Source organism: Salmo salar, chromosome ssa05, assembly GCF_905237065.1.
Source record: "Salmo salar chromosome ssa05, Ssal_v3.1, whole genome shotgun sequence".
NCBI classification, from domain to species: Eukaryota; Metazoa; Chordata; class Actinopteri; order Salmoniformes; family Salmonidae; genus Salmo; species Salmo salar.
In genome coordinates, this window is record NC_059446.1 from 77,927,395 (window position 1) to 77,942,654 (window position 15,260).

Here is a 15,260-nt window from a genome sequence, read left to right on the forward strand (position 1 = left end):
TCCTCTACACTGACACCAGGTACATCCTCTCTGTATCCTCTCTACTCCTCTACACTGACACCAGGTACATCCTCTCTGTATCCTCTCTACTCCTCTACACCGACACCAGGTACATCCTCTCTGTATCATCTCTACTCCTCTACACCGACACCAGGTACATCCTCTCTGTATCCTCTCTACTCCTCTACACTGACACCAGGTACATCCTCTCTGTATCCTCTCTACTCCTCTACACTGACACCAGGTACATCCTCTCTGTATCCTCTCTACTCCTCTACACTGACACCAGGTACATCCTCTCTGTATCCTCTCTACTCCTCTACACTGACACCAGGTACATCCTCTCTGTATCCTCTCTACTCCTCTACACTGACACCAGGTACATCCTCTCTGTATCCTCTCTACTCCTCTACACCGACACCAGGTACATCCTCTCTGTATCATCTCTACTCCTCTACACCGACACCAGGTACATCCTCTCTGTATCCTCTCTACTCCTCTACACTGACACCAGGTACATCCTCTCTGTATCCCCTCTACTCCTCTCTACCGATGTGGAAGAACAGGATAGCTGAAAGCAGATTCCTGGTGGCCATCCATTACGTTGCCCTGACCTATCCTACAGGCTCAGATCAGTGCAGATGAAGACCAAAGAGGATAAGGTGAGGAGGAAAAGAAAGGAGATGAAACTTCTCTAGACTATTCTGATACAGCGGTCGGGTGTGGGAGGAAATGAAGCGTGAGGGGGCGTCTCACTCCTCATCAGCGTTCTTCAGCATGAGTATGGCGTTGTATATCTTGAGGGCGGGGCCTAGTTTGATTGACAGGATCTTGACTATGTCTGCTTGGGTGAGAAGCAGGAAGGCCTCTCCATCCATTTGCTGGAGCGATACACAGAGACACAAAATAAGCTCCAACACAGAACGTGTGTGTGAGTGTTTGAATGTCAATGGCAGAATTGAATTTGACTTTGAATTTGCATTGTCATAGGACACACCAACCAGGAGCAGCAAATGAGAGGAGTGTGTTTGACTATCGTGATTCACAAAGTTGGGGTTTGAAATGGTAGCTCTTACCTCTGTCCTGAAGGTGGCAGCATGCTCTTTGCAGCCTGGGAGCCCTTTGACAAAACTGGCCACCTGACCCACAGGGAAACAAACATTGACACACACACACACACACACACACACACACACACACACACACACACACACACACACACACACACACACACACACACACACACACACACACACACGTGTGATTCAAATGCAATAGGATACACAAAGCTATTGTATTGGGTGTATGTGTAATGTATGTGTTTTGCACAATATGTGAGTTTTTACAGTATGTGTACAGCGCCTGTACATGTTTTTATTGCTTATGTGTTTATGTGTACATGTCTGACCTCGTCGGCAGTCCAGGTTGCAACTCTCTTAGCTGTGAGGCCCAGGACCTCAGGGAGCAGCTGGCAGTGTTTGTCCCAGCACAGAGCCACCCTGTGAGGGGGAGAGGAGGAGCCACCCGGGGAGAACACTGACTCATGGAGCGCCTGCTGGAGAGACAGGGAGTCTGGGGGAGAGGGAGGAGAAATTAGCTGTAAATATCTTCAGTAGACATGCACAGACAATATATAATCCACACAGCATTACATCCATTCTCTATTTCTGAGAGCAGAACCTCTACCTTTCCCATCTCCACTCTCCTGCTTGACGACGTGCAGCTTCAGATACTTTGGGACTGGAGCAGACCTGTTGAAAGACAACATACAGCGCCTTCAGAAAGTATTCACACCCCACAAATCTTCCCACATTGTGTTGTGTTACAGGCTGAATTTAAAATGAATGAATTAGAGCTGTGTTTTGTCACTGGCCGACACACTGGCACCATAATGTCAAAATGGAATTATGTTTATTTTTTTATTTTTTATTACTAATTAAAAATGAAAAGCTGAAATGTCTTGAGTCAATAAGTTCAGGAGTAAAAAGGTGCTTAACAAGTCACATAATAAGTTGTATGGACTCACTCTGAGTGCAATAATAGTGTTTAACATCTCTGTACCCCACAAATACAATTATCTGTAAGGTCCCTCAGTCGAGCAGTGAATTTCAAACACAGATTCAACCACAAATCCCTGGAGGTTTTCCAATGCCTCGCAAAGGTCACCTATGGGTAGATGGGTAAAAATAAATAAAAAAACATTGAATATCCCTTTGAGCATGGTGAAGTTATTAATTACACTTTGGATGGTATATCAATACACCCAGTCACTACAAAGATACAGCCATTCTTCCTAACTCAGTTGCTGGAGAGGAAGGAAACTGCTCAAGGATTTCACCATGAAGCCAATGGTGACTTTAAAACAGTTACAGAGTTTGATGGCTGTGGTAGAAGGATGGATCAACAACATTGTAGTTACTCCACAATACTAACCATACTGAGAGTAAAGGAAGGAAGCCTTCACAGAATATAAAATATTCCAAAACATGCATTCTGTTTGCAACAAGGCACTAAAGTAGTACTGCAAAAAATGTGACAAAGCAATTAACTTTGTCCTGAATACAAAGTGTTATGTTTGGGGCAAATCCAATACAACACATTACGGAGTACCACTCTCCATATTTCAAGCATAGTGGTGGCTGCATCATGTTAAGGGTATGCTTTTAATCATTAAGGACTGGGGAGTTTTTCAGGTTAAAAATTAAACCTAATGGAGTTAAGCACAGGCAAAATCCCAGAGGAAAACCTGGTTCAGTCTGCTTTCCACCAGACACTGGGAGATGAATTCACCTTTCAGCAGGACAATGACCTAAAACAACAAAGCCAAATCTACACTGAAGTTGCTTACCAAGAAGAGTGACATTTCCTGAGGCCGAGCTACAGATTTGACTTAAATCTACTTGAAAATCTATGGCAAGACCTGAAAATGGTTGTCTAGCAATGATCAACATCCAATTTGACAGAGCTTGAAGAATTTTGCAAAGAATAATGGGCAAGTGTGGAAAGCTCTTAGAGACTTACCCAGAAAGACTCACAGCTGTAATCGCTGCCAAAGGTGCTTCTACAAAGTATTGACTCGGGTGTGAATACTTATGTAAATGAGACATTTCTGTAATAATTGCCAAAAAAAATTGCTAACTTTGTCATTAGATGTGCAGATTTGTGGGAAAAAAATCTATTTAATTAATTTTGAATTCAGGCTGTAACACAATAAAATGTGGAATAAGTCAAGGGGTGTGAATACTTTGTGAAGGCACTGTACTCTCTTAGTAAACCAACAACAAACACTCTGCTCCATCATGCATTCTAGAGTTTGGTAGGAGAGAGTGGAGTCTGAGTGCTACCTCTTGGCCTTGGCTCCTTCGTTGATGGGCTCAGTGGAGCCCCCTGGTGGCTCACTCTGACTGCTGCACCTGAATCGTTCGCCCTCGTCAACCGTCGGCCCCCTAGTTACACTACCATAGAAACAACTGTTACCATGGAAACAACTCCACAACTCCTGACTTTATTTGCAGTCAGATAACAAACAAAGTCATGGAAGCTCTTCCGAACCCCTTCCGTTACATGTTCCACACATACCTGGTCTGAGGGGAGTCGTCTGCAGGCTCGGGCTGCTCTGGTGTGGTGGGGCTGTTTGTCTGGGTATGTGAAGGAGGGTCTGGGCGTCGCCCACGGTGATGAGGCCCACTCAGGGTAATAGGTCGTTCTCCACTCAGACGGTCTGGTACCTGGCCCTCCCTGTTCAGGTTCATCTCCGAGTACGGACAGCTCACCCCCCTACACAAGTTCAGAACAGGAACACACATCGCCTTGCTCACAGATTACAGCACACAGATCACAAGTCATTCTATGACGTGTTTTGATTACAAAACTTTTTTGACAGTTAGTGTGTGTGTTTGTTACTGACGTGTAGTGGGTTCCGTAGCGGGGTCCTCGGATGTGACCAACCCCATTGCATCCTGGGGTAGGACAGCCCTGCCCTGGGAGGACCAGCATATCAGTGGAGCCTGAAACACACCAGAGTTAATACTACTAGTTAATACTACACACAGAGACACACATAAACAGAGACAAACACACCAGAGTTAATACTACTAGTTAATACTACACACATAAACAGAGACAAAAACACCAGAGTTAATACTATACACATAAACAGAGACAAAAACACCAGAGTTAATACTACTAGTTAATACTACACACATAAACAGAGACAAAAACACCAGAGTTAATACTACTAGTTAATACTACACACAGAGACAAAAACACCAGAGTTAATACTACACACAGAGACACACATAAACAGAGACAAACACACCAGAGTTAATACTACTAGTTAATACTACACACATAAACAGAGACAAAAACACCAGAGATAATACTACACACATAAACAGAGACAAAAACACCAGAGTTAATACTACTAGTTAATACTACACACAGAGACAAAAACACCAGAGTTAATACTACTAGTTAATACTACACACAGAGACACACATAAACAGAGACAAACACACCAGAGTTAATACTACTAGTTAATACTACACAGAGACACACATAAACAGAGACAAAAACACCAGAGTTAATACTACTAGTTAATACTACACACATAAACAGAGACAAAAACACCAGAGATAATACTACACACATAAACAGAGACAAAAACACCAGAGTTAATACTACTAGTTAATACTACACACATAAACAGAGACAAAAACACCAGAGATAATACTACACACATAAACAGAGACAAAAACACCAGAGTTAATACTACTAGTTAATAGTACACACAGAGACACACATAAACAGAGACAAAAACACCAGAGTTAATACTACACACAGAGACACACATAAACAGAGACAAAAACACCAGAGTTAATACTACTAGTTAATACTACACACAGAGACACACATAAACAGAGACAAACACACCAGAGTTAATACTACTAGTTAATACTACACACATACACAGAGACAAAAACACCAGAGTTAATACTACTAGTTAATAGTACACACAGAGACAAAAACACCAGAGAGTGACCTGACCACACACATAAACAAAGCGACAGAAACACATAGACTTGCAGACACACTTACACCAGAGAATGACCTGACCACAGACACTATATGGTGTGTCTGTGTGTATGTCCCCACAAACCAACAGCTCCAGCAGCTGTGAAGAACCAGCATCATTTGAGCTACATGTCTTTTCTCTGCATGCACCTTTTTGCCAATCTTACACTTTGGGACTGATTGGGAAATATTTGTGGGTTATAACCATGTCAATTTTTTGGAAGTGTGTGCATGTGTGTCTCACCATTGGAGGGGTGTTGTAGGGGATGACTAGTCTTCTGACACCAGCCCACAGGGTGCAGGTCTGGGCAGTCAGCATCCACCCAGTAGTCATACTCCTCACTCCAGCCATCAAAATGGATCTGAGAAAGACAGAGAGTTACACACAAACACACACACACACACTACTCCACAATAATCATACTGCACTCTCACACACAGCGTACCCTCAGTCGGTGGTCCTCCACCTCGGCGATGGTTGCTACGCGGATGAGCATGGGGTTCCTCTTATCGACGGCTTCCAGCTTCATTCCAGCCTGGAACCCATGGCACGGACGCTACAGGACACATTCAAGAGTTTACATCAGGTGATACAGATGGATTAATATGCATGTTTTGTAACGGTGTAGGTGACATAAATAAAGAGTCAGTGGACCCAGAACAGAGCCCTGAGGAACTCCATGTGAAATTCCCCCAGGCCTCCCAATCAACACCAACAATGTAATTTGCATGTGTCACATGTTTTGAGTGTCAACTGTATGTGTGTGTGAGAATGTGAGTGTCTTACCAGTTTGAAGGCACGTGCAGGGGCTGCCTGTGTCCCAGTCTCCTCCATGTATTTATCCCAGGAAAAACTCCTCGGGTGCTTATACTCTGAGAGGAGAAACCACAACACACACCCTTATACAATGTTTGATGGTGTATCCAAATAAAGCGTTAAATATGTTAAATAAATATGTTTGTGTGTCTCACCAGCAGGGGTGGTGAGGGTCAGCTCAGCCTCCTCACAGTAACCTACAGGGTGGATGTAGGGACTGCTGGCATCACACCAGTAGTCATAGGTGTCGTCCCAGTTGTCAAAGTGTATGAGGAGTCTGTTGTCAACAGCAGCCGCGATGGACGCTACGCAGATCAGATATGGGTTCTTCTTATCCACCGCCTCCAGCTTCATACCCGCACGGAACCCCGACGGAGTCACCGACTACACACACATGGTTCATAAACAAACTTACTTGAATGGACCTAATGTCACCAACTAATTCACAACTCAAACACACTATTAATGGATCCACACAGGCTGTCAGGTAGGCTCACCGTGTTGAGGCTCTTGAAGAGGTGTTTGGGGGCCAGCTGACCTCTGCAGTTCTTCACATACATGTTCCAGTTGAACTCCCCATCCTTACAACCTAGACACAAAAGATTGAAGGTTATAGTTTTGTCTAACTACACACACAACATTGTACAGTCGGTAGAATATGCATGTGTGTCAGGTGTGTGTGTATGTGTGTTTGGGGTGTGTGTGTGGGGTGTGTGTGTGTGTGGGGGGTGTGTGTATGCATATCGGGTGTGTTTGTATGCGTATCGGGTGTGTTTGTATCTGTGTGTGTGTGTAGTGTGTGTGTGTGTGTGTGTGTAGTGTCTGTATGTGGACCTTTAGGCAGTAGCAGCTTGTGCCCCATCTTCTCACACCAGCCCGCCGGCTTCACATCCCAGGTGTCAGCATTTACCCAGAAGTCATAGCACTCTGGATACCCGTCGAAATGAAGCCTTACCCTATAACCCTGGACCTGAGACAGACAGAGAGAGAGATAGACAGAGAGACAGACAGAGAGACAGACAGAGAGAGAGAGACAGAGAGGAAGGAACGCAAAGAAATGAGGGAAAGCAAAGGGTTAGTTGTTAGAAAACAGAAGTTCCTCCTATATCTTATTGGTCTGACCTGTTAGACACGTACCTCAGCAACACTGAGCACACAGAACAGAGAGGGGTGACAGGGGTCCAGTCCTTCTAACTTCATCCCCACTTTGAAGGCATTCCTGCTCTGAGGGAACGACTGGTGCTGCGAGGCACACACACATAACACTCTTTCACATGTCTGTACAGCTGTGTGTGTGTGTGTCAGAGAGAGTATGATAAAGTGTGCGTGCCTCACCTCCTTGAACAGTTTAAGGGGGGCAGCTATAGCCTTCTCCTCCTCCATGTAGGAGGGCCAGCTCCAGGGTCGCTTCTTATTGGGTGGGGCTGTCACTGGGGGTGGGACAACAAAACAGTCACATCAACCAATCAGTGACATGAAAACCAGCAGGGTTGCAGCACTCATGACCCCTGGTCTACCTGATTGGACAAACTTTCCAGCCCTTGTCATTCCCAAAAAATCCATCCCTCCAGCCTCTCATCTATCCATCCTCTCCCTCCCCTCAGTGTAATAATAGGACATACCTAGCTTGGCCAGCTTAGCAGCTCTCCTCCCTTTGACAGCCTTGGCCTTGTCCTGTAGAGAGAGACAGTCACTCATCGGCAGGTGAGCTGCCACACACACAACATTACAATGCTTTTCAGGACCAGCATTGGCCACATCTTATATCGTCACCTCTTCCTCCTCCTGGTTATCTTCCTCTTCATCACCAGAGTCCATGTAGATCTTCCTCTTCTTCCTCACTCGTTTCCCCAGTCCCCCCTCCCACCCCTCTCTCTCCCTCTGCTCTCTGGGAGATGACCTAAACACACATGGAACAGAGGTCATTCTAGGAACTATGCTGATGTGATGACTGTTTTGGGTCTTAACTGTTACTACTATCAATATGCTTTCTAAAATACAGTACAGTAAGAACAGCTAACATCTTTACCTGCCACTGGAGGGCTGGACACAAATGGAGCTGCAGTATTTGCCCTGGAGGAAACTCTCCAGTGGACCGGAGCCCCCACACGACCTACAGCTAGCCATCGCAGCCCTGGGGCCCGCCGCCTCCGCCCTGGGGCCCGCCGCCTCCGCCCTGGGGCCCGCCGCCTCCGCCCTGGGCTCCTCCACAGTGGGACCCTCCTCTAAAGACAGAAGCACAGGGCCTTGAGCTGGGGGAAAGAGCAGAGTAATATTGAAGCTTTGTAGAATTCAACGTTGAATGGGGAAAATGTAATGGATTCTATGCCCCCATCTGCAGAGCACCCAGTATGTAGTATGCTAATATACAAAGTGCTGACATATATCAGAGCTATGAGTCTAAATACTACACACCTGTATTATAAACAGTCAAAACTATGTTATAACTCCTTCATAACCGTATGTTTACTTTACCCTTAGGTGCAAGTGGCTGGACTTCCTTGGCTGCAGAAGAGGCTGCGCTGCTCTCCGATTGGGCTTCTGGTGGAGGGGTGGGGCTTTTCGACTGGGCGGGGTTCTGGGGGGTTGGCCCTGCGTCTTTGACCTCTGGCTCTGTCACGATCTCCAAAGTTCCAAACTCTGTCATACGGAACTGAGAGATACCAGTCAGTCACACACCTGTCTGTAGTATCCACACACACACACACACACACACACACACACACACACACGCACGCACGCACGCACGCACGCACACACACACACACACAGTACCTTGATGTCGCTGCCGGGCAGTGTGGCGATGCCGTCCTGCCAGTCCAGAGCGCCCATCATGTCAAACTCTGCCCCCTGGGAGGGGCCATCGCTGGGCGGGGTGTCAGTCATCTCTCCCTGCTCCCCTCCTCCTGCACTGACATCAATCAATCCATCAGTCAAAACCAAATCAAAATAAAATGGTATTTGTCACATGCGCCGAATACAACAGGTGTAGACCTTACAGTGAAACGCTTACTTACAAGCCCTTAACAATGCAGTTTAAAAAAATAATAATATACCAAAAAAAAATAAGAATAAGAAATAAAAGTAACAAATAATTCAAGAGCAGCAGTAAAATAACAACAGTGAGGGTATATACAGGGGTTAGTCGAGGTAATTGAGGTACTATGTACATGTAGGTAGAGTTATTAAAGTGACTATGCATAGATAATAACAGAGAGTAGCAGCAGTGTAAAGGGGGGGGGGGCAATGCAAATAGTCTGAGTAGCCATTTGATTAAATGTTCAGGAGTCTTATGGCTTGGGGGTAGAGGCTGTTGAGAAGCCTCTTGGACCTAGATTTGGCGCTCCGGTACCGCTTGCCGTGCGGTAGCAGGGAGAACAGTCTATGACTAGGGTGGCTGGAGTCTTTAGGGCCTTCATCTAGAGGTCCTGGATGACAGGAAGCTTGGCCCCAGTGATGCACTTGATCGTACGCACTACCCTCTGTAGTGCCTTGCGGTCAGAGGCCGAGCAGTTGCCATACCAGACAGTGATGCAACCAGTCAGGATGCTCTCGATTGTGCTGCTGTAGAACCTTTTGAGGATCTGAGGACCCATGCCAAATATTTTCAGTCTCCTGAGGGGGAATCGGTTTTGTCGTGCCCTCTTCATGACTGTCTTGGTGTGATTGGACCATGTTTGTTTGTTGGTGATGTGGACACCAAGGACCTTGAAGCTCTCAACCTGCTCCACTACAGCCCGTCGATGAGAGTGGGGGCGTGCTCGGTCCTCCTTTTCCTGTAGTCCACAATCATCTCCTTTGTCTTGATCACGTTGAGGGAGAGGTTGTTGTCCAGTCAGCCAGTCAATGGGCGTGTTCGAGCTGATGCATTTTGTCTAGTCGACGGTCACCGCCTTTCAAAGTGTGTTGCAACATGGGGATAAAAATTGTCCGACTTGTGCCTACATGTAGACTGCTTGAACTTGACAAAAACCATGTGATCAAAGGTCATGCAGTTTTTGATGAAGTCGCTGCTGTTGCTTCTCACCAACTGCACCATGCATTATTTGTCAACCAATCATTAGGATGTTTTTGGTGGACCCACGTGAACGTGACCAAAGACGTGACAAACAGGAAGCAACTTTGCTGCGATTCTAAAGCTGTAGGGGATACAAATGAAAGTGATATTTGAGACCTTTCTCTAACCAATTAATTGTACACATGTTATGTTTTCAGTTTGTGAGTGTGTGATTATATACAATAGCAGGTATGTTGACACTGCCATGTTGATCTGAGCCTTTCTGTTGGAAAACCATTACTTGGGCCGGGAAGATACCAGTATCGCGATTCTCGTTAGGATCATGGCAAGGAAATGTATTTTGTAAAGAAGCCCTATAGGTGGAAATAAACAGTATTATGTTGTCATCCAGAATCACATTGATTTATTTCCAAGCTATAGCCTCAATATTTTATATACAGCAGGTTTTTAAAGGACCAAAGAGTTTTGTCTGCCTCGGGTTAGAATTTTTGCATTGTAAAAAATATTGTGATACTGGTATTTCGATACACAGCCTAACCATTACAGTGTCCGACATTTGGTTGTGCCCAAATGCACCTCGCCTGACTTTACTCGTTAACACAAAGTTTTGTTAGGCTTACTACTTGAACACACCCAATCAATCAATAACCATACAGGTGTCACATCCAAACTACCTCGTACCCCTGAATATGGACTCGGTACTGGTACCCTGTGTATATAGCTAAGTTATCCTTACTCATTGTGCATTTATTCCTTGTGTTCTTATTTTTTCTATTACTTTTCTATTTCTCTCTCTGTATTGTTGGAAAGGGCCCATCACGAAGCATTTCACTGTTAGTCTACACCTGTTGTTTAGGATGCATGAGACAAATAATATTTGATTTGAATTAAGACAGCACTCCCGCTTCAGCAGTGGATGGGGAAACACAGCCTATTGACATCTGCCTGTCTCTCATGTTAAGACAAGATGTGTGGGAGTTTGTTCATGCAAGGATATGGGCTAGAATAGGCCTGTCTGTATGTTCTCAAAGTAAAACTGAAATTGTATCCATTTGACAAATTTTTCTCAAATGTCTATCTATGTGTTGTTGTCATTACATATAAGATATCTATGTCTGTATCTTTGTAATAATTTTCCACCATGTACTTTAGGGACCACAATGGGAATAAGTCACTGACTTTATTTAGCAATCCCTGTTAAGTTTTTAAATGAATGTAGTGTGTGTGTATGTATTTTTTTTAATTAGCTAATAAAAACAATCAATCAATAAAATGACATTATACAAAAAGGGGTACTCTAAAAAATATCCCTGGCACAAAAAGTACAGGTACCTGCAAGAAGTCAACCAGCGCGTTGTCGGGTACTAAAGAACCGCATCCCATCGCCGCTAGAGGGCGACTGTTGTGGAATACATGCATGCACTTATATGAAGCAAAACAAGTAAATATTTTACTTTTTAAAGCTAAATATTACAAAATAAATGCACAAGCACTCCTGCATGGATTGGCCTAGAGCACAAGTATTGACAAAAACCGTGAGAGACGTGTCAAATACAAGTTAAAAGAACAAGTTCAGCTTTTCCTTGTTTTAACAGTATCTTATTAAATCGGCTGTTTGCATTGACGCGGACAACAGAGATGGTAGAATAATCAATGATTTTAAAGAAAACAATGTGTTCTGCATAAAAAGGTCAAATTTACGTGTGTTTTAATCAAACCAAGATCACGATGTAACGTTTTCGCCTCGACCCTGCATTAACACTATATTTTGGTCAGAAATAATATTTGTTTGACTGAAATATATGGATGTGAAGTAAACAATCAAGTGTGCTGTTCAACAGCTGTCAGTTTACGTTCCCAAGTTTAAACCTCGAATTTATTCGACCATAAATAAAGTGGACGTGCGCCCATGATTAGCATTCGTCTTATACAAAATGGCGGAGCAAAGGAAGAGGCCACCAACACGTTAAAACTATGTAAATGACTCAAGTTATTTATTGAAACACATAATGCAGGGCCGTGTCTGTCAAATAAAACCAAATATATACCCTGTAATTTCATATGTTAGTGTTTTCCCTCATCATGGCCATTTTCTTTACTTTCCCCTTGTCTCGGAATGCCAGCCAGCTAGCTGCCAGCTAGCTTGCTAACTGCTTCTGGCTAGCAAAGCGTCACTATGGTTCAATTCAAATTGGGGGCTAGGAACTGGGACTAGCATTTTGGCTTGGTGTAGCGAAGTAAGGACAACCAGTAATAAATAAGTTTCCAGGTTTTGAACGTTAGAAAATGCTTAGGAATGGACTTCCACATTAGTTGGTATAAATAAGTAAATAACCGCCCCTACACTGCCTTATTTGTTCAAGGCTAAAATATAGAATTGCTTGCTTTTAATTTCTTCAATAGAAACTTGACTCTCCGATTTATCTTTACGGTTTTAAATCACAGTACAAATAACAAGAACCGGTGCAAATTATAAAACAAACGATGCTTTATCGATTACTGTTATTATTTGCAACATTTAATGTATAACGGCGATTATATTGTTTGAAAATTATGGAACTCACCTCGTTTCTGTTTTAACTCTTATTTTGAGCTGGATAGTGGATGCAATGCGCATGCGTTCAATGAACGCTGCCTGACAACTTTGGATCTCGGTAAACTTGAGCACACAACTATCGATGGTCAATAGGTACAGCAAGACGGACGCTTAGAGTGGACATGTAGTTTATTAAATATTGTATTCATGCCTTGGGACTAGTCTTTCTCCCTCGTGTATTTTCAGAATCTCAGAGAGCATCAAATCGGAGCGCAGGAGCGTGCAGAGCCTGTTTGGCGTGGCGCGCGATTTCCATTGTGGTCATGTCGCTGGATGCCGTCAATAACTGTTTACGTCACCACCAGTCAATATTCTCCCCATATGTTAAAAGAAAGATGACAGTAGACTAATCATAAACCCAATTTCTAGCTGTTTTATGAACTTGGCCACACTTCCAACCAGTAATTCAGCAAAAAAGTAAGAACAGTCAAGTCCAGACGCCAAATATGTCTACAGTAGTTAGACCGTAGTATTGATTACAACAAGGCCTATAGGCTATCAGCTCTTAATGTTTTTTATTGTAAAACGTGATTCATTTTCATGTTTGTTATCTATGCACAATCAGACCAGACGTCCGGAATAGAAGCTCTCTGACTTTGCTATTTTAAGGGTTAATTAATAAGACATCCCTACTGTTCTTATTACAAGTGAAACGTTGGACTGGAAGAGGCTACTGTAGTCTATTTGACATGAGATGCAGACCTTCAATGGCAGTGTCGCCTATAAATAAGCCTCATTTTTCCAGTCGCTACCGCTAGATGGCAGTATATTGCTGTTTTCTGACGGATTACACTGTAACATCTCAGTTGCCCAGTCACATACATTATTCTCAACATCAGAAGAACGACAGATGCAAACCATGAGATGGCCTTCAGGGGTAAAGTGGCCGACACGAGGGTAAGAGGACTGTTTACTCGGATTTTACACTCAAAAAAAATGTGATTATGTGCCATCCGGGCAGCCGTGGGTCAGATATGGACGTTGTTACAATAAAATACGAAATCATCAGGTGTCGTTGTTGGCGACTATGAAACATAAGCTATCAGCCTATCATTTCTATTCAGCGACTGATATTTCATTTATCGTGAATGGCAAATGCAACAGATAATGATCACTCAGTCTGTGCAAATGAAGGTCTTCTGTCCTCTGCTGCTCCCCCGCAGTGCGCATCCCCTGCAGAGTCTGTTGGAGTTCTGCCATGGGAGCTTTTACACCTGCTGAATGATCCACGGTTCAGTTGACAGTGCTGTCACGGCTTTGCTAGTGTCTTGGCGGCTGATTTGAGTATAGCCTAGGTCTATGATGTGTGATATATTATTATTGGGATGAATGACTCTGACTCTCTCTCTCGATCTCTCTCTCTTTCACTCTCTCTTTCTGTCGATCTCTCTCCCCCAGACAGTGCTTGTGCACCTGCTGCTGTGCCTCGTCATATTCTACTCTCTCTACTACATGATTGGGAGTGTGTGTTTCGGCGCGTTCAGGTGCGACACTTTTCTTTTCCTCTCTGCGTGCACGTGTGGTTATTGGGTAAGTGACCTTGCTGGAACGGTGAGCCGTCCTCACGCGGCTTCTAGAAACCTGGTGCCAGGTGACAGAAGAGAGGGGGAGGGATTCGTGGAATCCACAGCAACTATTGGTCTGTTTTCATTGATTGGAATGACAGTCAGTTTCAACCACCCTGGTTCCCTCCTAGCACCTCCTTTTGAATATCCTGTTTGTTTGTTTGTTTTATCTGCTGTTCTTCTATTTGCATTCAGGTTGGATCACTTTGATGGACTTATTCCCTTTGACTTTAAGACTGAACCAACCAATTTGGAGTCCAACTCCAAATACCTGGGTGAGCGAAGATGTGTATTGTAGTGTGTGTGTGTGTGTGTGTGTGTGTGTGTGTGTGTGTGTGCACGCGCGCGCGCATGTCCTCTACAGATGGTTAAGGTCTTATATTGTTGTTCCAGTGAACCTGCTGTCCATGGAGTTGACCTATTTCTGCAGTGGTCTGCTGTTTGCAGCCGTGGTGAGGAGATGGGTCTGGGACTACGCTCTCACAGTCACACTACTGCACGTACTGCTCACCAGCCTGGGTGAGACGCACACACATACACACAGAAATGCATACACATGCCTGAACTCACTCACACACACTGGCTTAACTCAGAATAATCCCTTGTTGGCAGAGCAGAGTGCTCAGGGCCAGCTTTGATGACATCATGACAGGACGGGAAGTGGGGTTAGAGTTGAGAAGCAGCTGGGCCCTAAACAAGGCACATATTGACCCTATCCAATGGTCTTCTTTAATTCCCCTTCCTCATGTGTAAGGATTGGATGGGTCTAGCTCTAAAGCAATACGATGAACACTCCCCTTCCTTAGTTCTGTGTGGTATATTACCTGTTTTTAATGTGTGTTTGTAATGTGTGTGTTTCAGTGATGTTGGAGTTTCCCTTGGTATGGCAGTGGTGGCTGGCCCTTGGTAAGACCTGTACCTCACCCTCACCTCACCTCACCCACACATGTTCTGTTTTATTGTGTAAAACCTTCTGAGGAGTTATAGATGAGTAATTGATTATGTCTCTTCTTTATTAACGGTCTTGTGTGTGTGTGTGTGTGTGTGTGTGTGTGTGTGTGTTTGGTTGTATGTTTTGTTTGAAGGCAGCGGGTTGTTTCTGATGATCTGTAACGGTCAGCTGATAGCTTACTTCACCTGCCAGAGTGACCAGAGTTACCCCACCTTCAACAGCTACTGAGTACACACACA

General features: G+C 44.3%; 2 protein-coding genes across 8 annotated transcripts in view; one reads left to right on the forward strand and one right to left on the reverse strand.

The window, feature by feature from the left end:
* Positions 1-694: 694 nt before the first annotated feature.
* Positions 695-12,753, reverse strand: LOC106605953 (lethal(3)malignant brain tumor-like protein 4). Of its 4 annotated transcripts, none has more exons than XM_045719005.1 (21): positions 12,473-12,753; positions 8,666-8,796; positions 8,366-8,543; positions 7,920-8,142; positions 7,664-7,790; positions 7,513-7,564; positions 7,226-7,320; positions 7,028-7,132; positions 6,725-6,860; positions 6,388-6,479; positions 6,046-6,274; positions 5,861-5,946; positions 5,520-5,630; positions 5,318-5,435; positions 3,908-4,007; positions 3,580-3,777; positions 3,345-3,455; positions 1,687-1,751; positions 1,409-1,572; positions 1,077-1,139; positions 695-881 (listed from the first exon to the last, which is right to left on the reverse strand). In XM_045719005.1, the coding sequence occupies exons 2-21, from the start codon at positions 8,774-8,776 to the stop codon at positions 753-755; spliced, it is 2,493 nt and encodes an 830-aa protein (XP_045574961.1). In that variant the 5' UTR covers positions 8,777-8,796; positions 12,473-12,753; the 3' UTR covers positions 695-752. The 4 variants fall into 4 exon arrangements, with proteins under 4 accessions (XP_045574961.1, XP_014057448.1, XP_045574960.1 ...); XM_014201973.2 differs by having other exon boundaries at positions 7,226-7,314; positions 8,666-8,801; positions 12,473-12,742; XM_045719004.1 differs by having other exon boundaries at positions 7,920-8,115; positions 8,666-8,801; positions 12,473-12,739.
* Positions 12,754-13,178: 425 nt separating this feature from the next.
* The window catches only part of cf191 (CF191 protein), a 2,454-nt gene continuing 372 nt past the window's right edge, over positions 13,179-15,260 (forward strand). The window contains exons 1-6 of one of the 4 annotated variants that reach the window (XM_045717707.1): positions 13,249-13,401; positions 13,903-13,988; positions 14,265-14,344; positions 14,463-14,588; positions 14,931-14,975; positions 15,159-15,260. The exon at positions 15,159-15,260 is cut by the window's right edge and continues 372 nt beyond it. In XM_045717707.1, the coding sequence (XP_045573663.1) occupies positions 13,369-13,401; positions 13,903-13,988; positions 14,265-14,344; positions 14,463-14,588; positions 14,931-14,975; positions 15,159-15,172 (384 nt within the window). In that variant the 5' untranslated portion in view covers positions 13,249-13,368 and the 3' untranslated portion in view covers positions 15,173-15,260. 4 annotated transcript variants of the gene reach the window in all.